Raw genomic sequence first — 12,919 nt, forward strand, 5'->3', positions numbered from 1 at the left:
GTTGCAGCTCTTGATGCTGGGCCTGGCTGTCCCCCAGCTCCCTTGCAGAGCAGCCACTCTCGCTTGCTCCCTGGTTGCTGCAGCACAGCCGGGGCAGGGGGAAGGACCAGAGGTGTTGTGCAGCTCCCCAGCCAGCAGCAGAGGACCAGAGGTGGGTTCTGGCAGCTCTCCCTCCTCAGCCTTCCCCACCAGAGCCAAGGCCACACAGCTGAGGAGGGTGGGAGAGCTTGGAGAGGAGGCCTGTAGTAGGGGAAGATGGATGGGAGGTGGTCAGAGGTGTGACAGCCTGTCAGTGCAGTTTATCTGTAAGAGCAGATGGGGAGGGGACACTTTATGGATATATGTAACTGTCTGTTTCTTTCTGTTGTTGTGTTTTAAATTAATATTGTAAGAATACTGAGGCTGCAAAGTTGGTCACATAGAAGTTGGCTCATATCAGCATTAATATTATGTGTGAACACTACCAGAAATTGAGATTTTCATCTCGTAGAGACTAAAAAGACAGCAAAAGATACATCCTTAACTTCAGGGTGAGCTGTTATCCCATGCAGTTTCCCACTAAATTTTTCACAAGTGTTTAAATGCTAATGCTTCATAATAAAAAGCTGAATCTTTAATGAGATAAGACAGCATATTTTCTGATAACTTTATTTCAGGAGTTTTCAAAATTAAATTTTTAAACACAAGAACAGTAAAAATTTCATCAAGCATGTTTGAAACAAATACATGGAATTAACTGATCAAGAATACTATGAAGTTTGGTAGAATTACAAGAAACTTAAAACCAAATAATGGGAAGACTTTGAGCAATCTCTTTAGATGCATTTGTCTAATGAACAGGAGCTAGGCACTGGATTCAGAACTTCTTTTAGTGAATTTTTAGGCTCTCCAGTCAGCTGCAGTGTGTGCAAATGTGTTTGCTGCTGCTATACCATGTGGTGCCATAAGAAAAATGACCCCCCCATCCTATAGATTTTACAGTATGAGGTCTTTCTTTTCACTTCACTTACATCTCCCAGAACAAAAGCAAGTATTAATTGATAGACAGACACCTGATAGTATCTCCTCAATCCAGCAGATGAGGCTGTTTGCCATTACCTCTATTCTGCAACACTATAAACCCCTGGAAACTTGTAGCCATGGGACAGACAGTGTTAGAATTGATCAGTTGGGTCCTTGCAGAAGAGCACTTTAGAGTTTTTAGTTTTATCAGTGGTGCTGCTCTTCATTCACATCCAAAAGCAAAGTAAATCAAGCAGGTATGTGAACAGCATTTAAATTCCTTTTTGCAGTGCAAAGTGAGAAAACAGAAAACCAGCCCATTTTGTTTATACAATAGACCTACTTTGTATTAATTAGTTTTGAGATTTTTTCTTTCTCTGTTTCTCTTGCTCTCTGTCTGAGATTAATCTGCTTTATAAAACACACTGTTCTTGGAGCCTTATCAACTGAATCATATTTCTAAAAACCCCAACAAACGTGTGTGTCCATTACTTCTGCTTTTGTCAGATCACCTCCTCTTTTCACAGAATCTTTTCTAGTTGGGAAATGAATATTTAAATTATTTTTGGTATGTCTGCTGTCTTTGCTTTGTATTGGGTAGCAGGATTGCTCTTATGGATTTTACAGTTATGTTTCTAGTAGCTACAAGTACATCTTTTGTCCCTGACCTTTAGTTGTAATTAAATGTGTAACTCTAGCTATAATTCCTTAAATGTCTCTTTTTTTCCACTCCAGTTTAGTATCACAGATTCATAAATAGGTTCAAAGCCAGACATTAAGTGTGACATAAAAGTATGTTTTTTTCATCTAAAAATTAATGCACATGGATTTGTACCTTTCAAGGCACCAAGCCTTGTGTGAGAAGGGGCCTCGCTGTTCTTCATGCCTGGCACTGTGCTAAGAACTGTAGAATTTGATCTAGAATTTATGCTCACTCAGTCATCTTAAATTGAATTCCTCAAAAAGCTTGACTTGAGAAATACATTTCTCTATATATTTCAGTATCTTTATTTTCTTGTCACTGTTACAAATAGTTGTTTTCCAAGTAACATGGATTTTTTCCCCCCCTACAAATCTATTGGCAAGGTGTGTGATACATACTCATGACCCATATTTATGCTTTTTTTCCAAGTGAGATAGTTTGATAAAGATTTTAATTGCAATGGACATTGTTTTACACTTGGTTTTGGCAGGCACACAATCAGGAAGATTTCATAACTGCTTGTGAAGTATCCACTTCATTCCACGTTAATCAAGAGAATTGCAGACTGTCACCTTTGAAACAGCTGTTTTACATCCATAAAGTATAATTATATATAGTTATATATTCCTGGCATGTTTTATCAGTCATGCTCTGATAATGCAGACCATTTCAACTCTCTTTTAACACCTAGCAGTAAGGGGATGGCTTAGATAAATACCTATTATGTGTGGGGTTTAGGGTAGAAAAAAACAACAATGAACTCCCTCAAAAAGCTGTCAGTACAGCTCATGAACTGATCAATAAACAGATAGTTCTTTCTCCACAAACACTTCGCTGATGTGCTCTTCACTGCTTTTTTGGAGCATGCGCAGGACTATCTGCTCGTCCTCAGTGTTTTCTTCTTTCCTTGAAAGGGCCCCCACACATTCATCTTTCTGGGAGGTTCTGTGGCACTGCTGAAAGTACAGTTTCATAATCAGCTTAATCTGGTCTGAAAATGAGCTAGCAACAAAATGGCTAATCCTGCACTCCCCACTGCTTTTGGTTGTGATCCCATTCCTTCCTTAAGGACTTGTGTGGATATGCAACATGTCACACATGTTGCTGAGTCAGCTAAGTAATAAAAAAACCCCCCACAACATTAAATGTATTTATTATAATGTAAAATCACACCATTCATTTGATGAATAATCTGCTCCAATGTGCCACATGGCTGAAAAGGCGCTAAGGGCAAATGCAAAGAGAGGGCACAGGAATATATATGACCAAGTTTGAAAATGAGCACAAGATCACCCTTTTGAGATGGCATAGTATTTATATTAGCTTCTCTGCTTGTGACACTGAAGTATATCTGTGTTTATGTATTGGAGATCAAAGATAATCTGAGAATTTGAGAAAATGCCTCTTGAAAATACAGGTTCTGTTTATCGATTTCCATTGTAATTATTTCAGTAAAGTGGATCCTCCAAGGGATCAGTGCTCAGGGGGGAGCACTCATTTTGTGTGCTGCCATTTGAACACAGAGATCATGCTAAAATTATTAACACAGTAGTCAATACAATGGGGATTTTAAAGGAATTTAAAGGATTCTCTTTTTCAAAGTATTTGGTAGCTGTTACAAGGAACATAAACCTGAATTTATCAGGACGTGTACAAGAGAAACTTCTGCTGAGTCCATCTGTAGCATCTCCAGATATTGTTATTGTTAGTTTGGTGTTTCTGTGTATAACTCAAATGTCATGTGTGACCAGTTTACGTCAATTTGTAATAATTTATCTTCAGGGAACCTTGTACTCACTGAACTGCAAGTTTTAAGGGGAAGGTTTAAAGGTTTTTCCACACAAGTGCATTGCCAAATGATGGCAGCTTAGCTGAAATCCAGATTAATGTATGCATGTTCTCTTGCTTATCTGTAGGTGGTCGCACAGGGCTTGTGTCAAAAAGAAGTTTAAGATGTGCTCTCCTTTAACCATTAACAGGTCCAAGGACTAAACACAAGGTTAGGGTACATTTGTCATAGGAGATAGGAAGGTATTTTCCCAGGGGCAGTTTTATGTTGCAAGAGGGTGTTTGATCATGGGCAAATGGTATAATATTAACAGCAGCAAAGCATCTGCAATAAGAAGTGTTAACTTATCCTGGAAGCAGCAACAATACAGACTTGTGACTGAGCCTGCTCTGGTAGTTTGCTTTCACCTCTTTATGTAAAGAGCATTTTGTTTTCCAGCCACTGGTATGTCCCTTAATACAAGGCAAGACCCACAAGCTCTTTATCCAGTCATCTTTCCTTCCTTGCCCACAGGATTAAAGACTTTAAGGAGGTGCTTAGAAGGGGTTGGTCTTGTTTCATATTGCTTTAATACCCTGTCAAAGATACTAGGATTTCACCAGAGCATTCTGCTTGAAAGACCTCTAACAGTTGCTAACTAGATTTCTTTTTTTATGTATTTTCTCTTACTGGTCCCAAAAATTCACCACAAAGCACTTTTTTTTTTTTTTTTTTATTGCACCCCAGGTAATTAGTTGTATTTTTTTTTTTCTATATAAACATTCAGGACTTCTGTGCATGGAAAACAGTATTTAACTGTCTCTCTTGGCAATTCTTTGGAGTACTAATACTGTACAGAGAAGTTATTTATGCTGTGTCTGTAACTTCCTTTCCTCCCTCATCATACTGTATGTAGCAATTAAACCTCTCAGTAGTTATAATGTCTGTTTATTCACATCTGTGGTTATTGATGGCTGGGTAAGTTTGTGCAAGCTCTTAAGTTTGTGCAAGCTCTTGTCTGTTAATGAAATATACGTGGCTTCACAGTGCCATATATGCCATCAAATTACACCCTCCAGTCCTAATCTTTTTTCCTTTGCTGGGTTGGTGTCTGAGATGGTGAAATGGCAGCTGGAGCATGAGATTTCCTGCATTTCCAGCATGTAGATGAAATAATACAGATAAACCACAGATTCAAGAAAAAACTCTATGGTATGGAGCAAAGCCTTAAATTGTTAATGATTTTTCCATAACTGTACTCCATTTTGATAGTCTGAATATAATAAATATAAAACAATCAGTCTTTTTTAAACATAAGCACAAAATGGTGCATTTTGTATTAAAAAATAGTATTTTGTAGCAGTTTCATTGTTGTATTATCAAGTTCATTCAATGTTCTTGGAATCACTGCCTTGAATTTGTAATTTTTAAACCTCCTTTCTCCAGGCAGACATCTCTTGGTCCCAGGACAGAATCTTTTTTTTTCATGCTTACTCTTTTCATAAAGAGCAAAATATCTTCTCTTTTATAGAAGCTTTTTCATCTTAGGAACCTGTGCAACTAAGATGTGGCAATTATGACAAATATCCTTTTTATAAGCTTACAAGACCTTTTGTATTATTTGCATCCAATCTTATAATGAGTCTCAGTGCTATTTTTTACCTCTGATCTGGATTTATTTAACATTTCATAGCCATTAAAATATGAACAAGAAATATTGAAATACTTATGTTTTTTCCTCCTCAAAGTGAGGAGTGAACTGTTTTTATCTTTTCATTCTCATTCCCTGATAAACCTACAGGCTGTAAAAGATGGCATATGCAAGAGTCCAGTGTTGATAGATCTGGGGCATGCTTGGGAAAAAGAGCAAAGCTTTTGAGTTGAAGTTGGGAGGGGAATTGTGCTTGGGTGGTCTTTGGCAGAGTAATGATCTGTACAGCAGGTGTGACCTGGGATGAAGAAACTAAAGATGTGAAGTCAGGACCATAGTTTAAAAGCTTTTTTTGTATCCCTAACACTAAATAGTCCCAAGAAACAGGAACTGTGACAAAAGCACAGCCACTCCATGCAGTTACAGGACCCAAAGATTGTTTTTAAGCCTGTGGTGCTCTTCTGACTCCTTCACATTACATCAAAAAAGACATGATGCAGTGTGTGCTGTGGAACTGAAGGTCTTATTACCTTATGCATTCCTGATGCAGTTTTAAACCACCTTATTTACATACTAAAATACCATAGAACACCTGCTCATCTTCTGAGATCCTCAGGTGGATTTTGAAGGTTGCTGAGCTCTCTCCTAGCAGTCCTGGAGGTGACTAATTAAAACCAACCCTGGTGTGTCTGCACAAGCTGTAGTTATGCCACAAGATATGGAATTCCAGTTAAGCAATACTGCCATGCCATTAATGGCACAAGAGCTCAAGGTATTTCAGTTCAAGCATATTGTAGGTAATACCTGAAATGAGTAATATTTAAACACTGATAATGCAGACAGAAATAACCTGTCAATAGGCTTTTGTCCTTCCACTTTCCAGGGTTTACTGATGTGTTTTCAGAACACCCACGCAGTGGGCCCAAGTGGCACCTCATTTTCCATGGAATGCTGGAGGGAAAGGTGAAGAGGGGAAGTGACCTGTTAGAGAGAGGGACTGTATTAAAACTCAGGTGTTCTCTGGGTGTTTCCTTTGCTCTCAGAGCCTCTACTTAATTTTTTTTCCTCTGTAAATGCACGTTTTTCAGGAGAGTGAAAGGATGGAAAAGGAATCAACTTGTAGTACTTGAGTTCCTTTTAAAATTGAGACAAGTTTTGCCATTGCAAGACAATATATTGATATTATTTTCCTTTGTATTTCTCCATGTAAGTCAATGTGTTCACATACTATTTCTCTGAAGTACAGTTAATCTTTAATGCAAGTATCATAAATACCACAATCTTATCTGCTCCTGAGTGAAACTTCTTTATCACAGGTTTGGTAAATCAGTATAGTATGGTAATTTCCTATACATTTTATATATACACTTGTTGTTACCCAACGTCAAGAAACTACAGGTGACAGAAACATACTTTAGACATCTCTGTTATCTTTATTAAATGGACAAAGAAGCAGGGATTCACATTTCTGTTTTCATGTAGATATATATAGGATAATGTTAAAAGGGAAATGTTGGAGCGTTTAGGGGCGAGTATTTTGGCAACAGTGTAGATTGTTTAACTCCCTTTTATAAAAGTTCTAGTGAAATAATATCACTTAAGGTGCAGCACCACACACTTTAAAAATAAGAATCAGTGACTCACTGCAGGCTCTGTGCACGGTCTCTTTCCACCCTTCTCAGCGCATCTCCTCTCGCCTTTAAAAACAAAGGGGGATCATCTTTGCTCTGACATTTCAAAGAGTGTAATCCAGAGTCAGATTTGGCTACTGTCCAAGTCATACAGACGGTCTTTGTAGAGAGGAAAACTTGCAGGTGTTATTTACCTTCTGATGTGCCACTTCGTTGTTTTCACCGAGAGCACCCTGAGGAGAAAGGGAAGAGATGGGGGGAATTCCAAAGAGCCCTTTCTGGTGGAACTGTAACTCGAGGATAAGTGCTGCTGCTCGCCGTCCAGACTGACAGTGATAGAAGTGACGGCATTCAGGGAATGTAATTTGTATTTATGATGGGGAACGAGGACATTAAGAAGACGCGCGCTCTGCCCCCCGGCCCCTCTGCCCCGCACAATGATGGCGGCGGGGGGAGCTGCCCGGGGTTGTCATGGCCGCCAGGCGCCTCCTTCCCCCGCCCCTCCCTCGGGTGGGACTTCCTGCGGCGGCCCCCTCGCGCAGCCGCGATGCTGGAGGCGTGAGCGCGGCGGGACCGGCGGCGGGCACCGTCCCCACGGGGAGCGGCGGCGGCGGCCCGGGCCGGGCATGGAAGTGGAGAAGATGGATGAGAATGAATGGAAATACCACGGGGAGGGCAACCAGAGCCTCGTCGTCTCCCATTGCCAGGTGCGGGGGGGATGCGGAGGGAAGCGGCCGGCGGCGCGCGGGCGCCCCTCCCCCGCCCCGCCGAGCCCGCGTGAGGGGCGCCGCCCGCCTCGCGCTCCCTCAGGGTCGGGGTCTCCTCATGCGGGGTCGGCTCCCGCCTCCCCGGGCCCTGACCCCGCTGCTGGGGTCGCTCCCTCGGCGGCAGAGCCCGCCCGGCCCCGCGCCTCTCCCTGAGAGGTTGCCCGAGAGGTTTCCCGTTCCTCGGGCGGGCGGGGAGGTTGTTGCGGGGGCTGAGCAGGCCATGCCCGGGGCTCTCCGGCGGGATGGTGCGGGCTCGGCGGGAGAAGGAGTGGCAGCTGATGGGCAGACAGCTGCCGGCAGCGCAGGGCAGCTGTGAGGTAAAGTACCGAAGTGTCCCCTTTCTTCACTTCACGCGTCGGTGTGTGTGACCCTGACAGGCGGAAAAATTCGGGAGAAGAAATGTTTCTGATGTTGCTGAGCCGCCGGACACTTCATCTCTCTGCTGCCATTTACTTCCCCCCCGCATCCCCGGGCGGGGGGGGGGAGGGGGGGGAGGAGAGGGGGGGCTTCTGGTTAATGTTTTTGTTTTAAATTAAAAAAAAAACCAAAACACCAAAAAACAAACCAGTAGAAACCAATCAGCACTTTCGTGAACAGTGACAATTAAATGAAGCTAAAGCCAATCAGGCAGATTCGATGTCAGTTTAAACTGTCACGTCAGGAGTGTGTTCGTTTGGCTGCTGTCACCGTGTTCCTGCCTCACTCCTATGGACGCTGTTTTCTTAGGACGTTGGGATCAGGGTTTTAACTGTATGTGTCCCTTGAAGGAGTTCAGTCTTCTTCTAAAAAATACCGGTGGCTGGGTTTTGTCTCACAAATTTATTTATATTTTATTGTGAATTTTATTTACAGTAAAGCCAAAATGTTAAACTGTAGACTATATGTGGAAGAAAAATCTACAATAAGACTTGAATACTGGTAAACATAAATTTTTTTTTAGCATCTGAATCAATGACTGAAAATAGTGGATTCTTTTGGTGTCTGTTTTGTGGATTTTAAGCATAAACTATATGTAAAACATATTAACAAACACCAGGTCTGAGAAAATGCTGGAAATCTTACAATGCTCTCCAGATTTTAGGAGGGACACTTATGTGGCAATAGTTTCTTCCTTTTCTTTCTTTATGTAAAATATTTTTCTAAATACATTTTTGCTGCAGGACAAAAGAGCATAATTTTATTTCCTGTCTATATTTTAGCTTTGAAAAAGCTTAAAAAATACTCAGTCACTGGATGATAGGAATCAGAATATGTAATGGAGTAACAGTGATGTAATTGTGATATCTTTAAAGACCTGGAAAGTGAGGAAGTCAGCCAGAGGTTCAGAAATAGTTGCTGCGTGCATCAGTTCTCTTTTCATTGAGATAATTCAAGTTTAAGAAAGGGTAAAAGTGAAATAGATGTTATTTTCCCTTTATTGACAGCTTTGAACCAGCAGAGCTTCTGTCTTACAGCTTTGCTCTGCTCATGGGTGAGCTCTTGTAAAGCTGGAGTCTATAAAATATTGTTTGGGTGCTAATTGTTACTTGGTGCCTCTTACCAGCAGGACATACTTGCATGATTAATCATCGTTCTTGTGATCTGATGTCAAGTTATTCTCAGGTTTGTGTGAACAGAAGAACAGTGTAACCAAGGCAGTGAATTTCATTACAACTGTCCTTGCTTCACTCTGTATCTTCCCAGTTCATGTTTTTTTGTGTGTGTAGAAATGCTACTGGGAGGACCTGGGAGGGTTGTGGCATGGGAGATGTGAATGGATGCTCAGATACAAGTTGCCAGGGTTGTGAGTGAGAATCCAGGGTGCACTGTGTGTGTGTGCTTGTTTCTGTGTTCTCCCTTTAGATGTGTAGTAGTATTGTGGAATGTAGGGGGGAAGCTTGTCCCTATCTGTGTAGGCCTGGACATCTCTTTCTTGTTTCTTCTGGAAGACCCCCGAAGTTTTAGAAACCAAAACAACAAAATTTAAAAAATAAATTGTCCCCGTCCTCCTGGAGATTTTATGAAGTAAGATCTGGGGAGTTCTCTTTCAGCTGCTACCCTCTGGACCACCCTTCAAAGCACTTAGAACAGGTGGGGTGCAAGTTCATGTGTCAGGAGCAGGGTGTTTGGGCTGGGGTGAGCAGGCAGCCTGGGTGGACACTCTTGTTGTTGTATGAGAGTGTGTCTGGATTGAGGCTGAAGAGGGACAAGGTGTGCATCATCAGCTCATGGTGCTCTCCTGTGGCTAGGGCTGTGCTTATTTATTTGACTTGCCCCATTCCCTGTGTCTTTCCCTTTAAGACATGAACGTAACGCAATGTTAATCCAGAGTTAGTACAGCACCAAAATTAAAAACTTGGTCATAGAAGAGTCACATGCCTAACAAATAGCTCTGCTGGTGATGAGCTGATAAGCCCTAGAGATGCAGGCAACATGCAGCCCTTTTTTCCATTGACTTTGAAAGGCGACAGAGACAAAGGTTTGTCTGGCAGGCAGAGGTGTGCATTCAGTGGAACCTTCTCCCTTGTTCAGGTGAAAGCTCTGTAAAGTGCTGCTTGATGTGCAGTTTCCTCTTACTGTTTATCAGTCCCAAAGAGTGTAAGAGTGAGGAAGCTCTCCTTGAGCCTGTGTTCTTGTGGAGTGCCCTGCTGAAATCTCTGCAAGGGCTTCTCTCTTTCTTATTCATGCACTTCAGAAGAGAGAACTTAGTACATGGTCCAGTCAGCACATCTCTTCTTACAGTGATAGTTTTACAATTACTTTAATTAGTTCTCCAGCATTTAGAAGTGATCTGATGAATAAGGATGGAATGTCTGCCTAGCATTTCCAGTTACCATTGCTGTCTGTGGAGCTCCATGCTCCTGTTCTTGATTGGTGCATACTCAACCCTATGCTTTTATGGCTTTTTCAGGTTTCAGTTCTGATAAATCTAAAATTCTGGAAGACAGGCAATATTGTGGTGCAGATTTCTTAGTTGATAAAGCTTTACCTGATGGTTTTTATTGCATCTGTGGTTAAGTTAATCCAAACTGAAACGGAATTGTGGTCAAAAAAACTTTGTAAAGTCTTGTGGCCTGCTGAAACACTTCTAGTAGAAAAGGAGCAAAGCTAGCTTTCCTACATCATGATTTTGGTGAGAAATACAACTGGCAAATCTATTTGGTTCTTGAAGACAGATCACAGGATGGTCAGGAAGATCACTTGGAAGGACACAAGAGCTGCTAGTTCATTCAGGTTGGTTCTGTATGATCCTGTCCCTTGGTTGTAATATTTGTATATCTGATTGATATATCTGATATATGTGATTTGTATATCTGATTGAATTATCCTCTTCAGGTAACTTACTGGCTACCCATAACGCCATCCAGTGAATTGTCTGCTTCCTTGTCCTAGCTGATGTCTCAAGAGCTGCATGAAGTACTGCAGCACAGATGTAGCTTTACAAAACCCCAACTGAGAGCTATTGCATGCAGACAGGCAGTTTAGGAAGGATGCTTCTTGCTCCCAGCATTTGTATTGGAGTGTTGCTCCTTTCACACTCAGTTTGGCTTTCGAGTCAAAAAGAAGCCTAAACCTGGCTTTCCCTCCTCTCTAATCTTGAGCAGTACAGGGGGTTCAGAGAACTTCTATAGAACAGTTACCTTGTAGCTGTTAACACTTTCTGAAGTGGAGATACCTGGCTTTCTGAAGTGGGCTGGAAATCCTCATTGGTAGTTCTTTGTTTTAATCAGTTGTTTGTTCTTAGAGACACTTGATTTCAAAAGTCTTCAGCAGATGTTTATAGGAACTAGTTTAAGCAGCTCTAGAAATAATGACTTGTATTTCCTTTCAGTATTGAAACATATGCTTGCAATCTCCAGTTCTTTATGAGATCAACTCTGTGCGTTCCTCCTGTGCGTCACTACAGTTGATTTTGACTAATTTTTTTTTTTTTCATGTTGGGGTAGTATGGTAACCAAATGTTTAAATTTAAATAAACTTGAACATTAAACTTGTGTTTTAGGGTGAATACTGGGTGGTGGTACAAGAAAAGTGATTTTTTTTTTTTTCCTAGCTTGTTTTTTATTCCATGAGATGGCCTAGAGGAGCCTTAGTGTGTGGTTGCAAAAGGCTGTGGTTGGTATCTTTGGATGCCTTCATTGTTAGTAATAATCTACTACTTGACTTGAAGCACTTGCTGCTCTACCAGATACCCTTGCATTTTGATATGGGGCTTAATTAGTAAACATGAAAACCATCTCCAGAGCATATGTAAGTTTATGGAATAGAAAAGGGGGAGGGAAGGTAGATGGAGCTGCTAAATGAAGCAGAGCTAAGGAGACTGGGTGAAGGGGTCCAGTTCTATAATCAGACTTGCAGAAGATTTGTGAAATTGATGCCTGTACTAAGTGAATAATATCTGTCTCTTTTCTGTTATTTTTTTTTTAATTATTATTTTTATTTTTTATTTTTTCCTTCATGATCTCTGTGTAAAGATGGCGGGTATCAGTGTGCTGCTTTCACAGGCATCCTTCCTGATCCTTGTTCTGGCTTTGTAAGGGACTGTGGAGAGCAGAGGTTGCTAGGAGAGAGAGGTATCGTGTGTTGTAACAGTAGTCCTTGATTTTGCTGTATCTGTAGCTGCTTCTACTGGCAGCTGCATTATGGTGGCTGCAAAGTATGTGAAGAAAGACACTTTCTGCATATTGGGGAGATGGATTCAGTTTTGGCTTTTGGAATAAAATAAATCAACTTAGGGAGGGGGTGCTTTGTGTCAAATCAGGCTAGATATTTGTCCCTAATAATCCTTTTTGCAATATGAAATTGTTCTTACTGGAAAATTTTGTCATAGTAAAGATACTTTCAGAGAGGGCCATTAACAAGATGTTCAAACAGAGGGGTGTTTGATGAAAGAGTGAAAAGCTTTTGGTCAGAATTACGAGCTAGCTGCAACTTCCCTATTTGGTCCAGTTTGGTAGGGAGGGGAGTGATGCTGATCATTAATTGCTGTCTTGTTGAGAGAATCTTCTCGAGGCACTTCTGTTGATGTCATTTTGTATAAGTTCAAAACCTGCATGTCCTGTTTTCTTCTTCCATTATTTTTCCATATATAGTTGGCCAAATCTGTTTTGTCTATTGTAATTAGTGTAAGTAAGGTACTGCCCACAAAACTTCCAGAAATTCCAAAGCCTTACTACAAAGGGGGTTTTGTTCAGTTGTGTTCTGTTTTTTGTTCACTTGTCTTGTGTTATTTTTTCTTAATGTCTGTGGAAAAGTGAATTAACATCTGTGAATGTCTTGATGCCAAGGGAATGCAGAACAGGCTGCTAATTCCGGTATTAAAGAGTCTTCAGGTAGGGGAAAAACACTGAAAAACTGGTTGCTGTTCTATGCAGATCTAATTGCAGTATCACATTAGCAGTGGCCTCTCTGACTGCT

The 12,919-nt window shown here is 41.2% G+C and overlaps 1 protein-coding gene across 2 annotated transcripts in view; it reads left to right on the forward strand.

The window, feature by feature from the left end:
• Positions 1–7,282: 7,282 nt before the first annotated feature.
• The window catches only part of IPPK (inositol-pentakisphosphate 2-kinase), a 32,543-nt gene continuing 26,906 nt past the window's right edge, over positions 7,283–12,919 (forward strand). Inside the window, exon 1 of one of the 2 annotated variants that reach the window (XM_071755514.1) lies at positions 7,283–7,462. In XM_071755514.1, coding sequence (XP_071611615.1) covers positions 7,382–7,462 — 81 coding nt within the window. In that variant the 5' untranslated portion in view covers positions 7,283–7,381. Of the gene's footprint in view, positions 7,463–7,749; positions 7,840–12,919 lie in introns of those variants that run through there. The other variant, XM_071755515.1, reaches the window with a different exon arrangement.

The sequence above is a fragment of the Heliangelus exortis genome, chromosome 12 (assembly GCF_036169615.1).
Source record: "Heliangelus exortis chromosome 12, bHelExo1.hap1, whole genome shotgun sequence".
Taxonomy (NCBI): Eukaryota; Metazoa; Chordata; class Aves; order Apodiformes; family Trochilidae; genus Heliangelus; species Heliangelus exortis.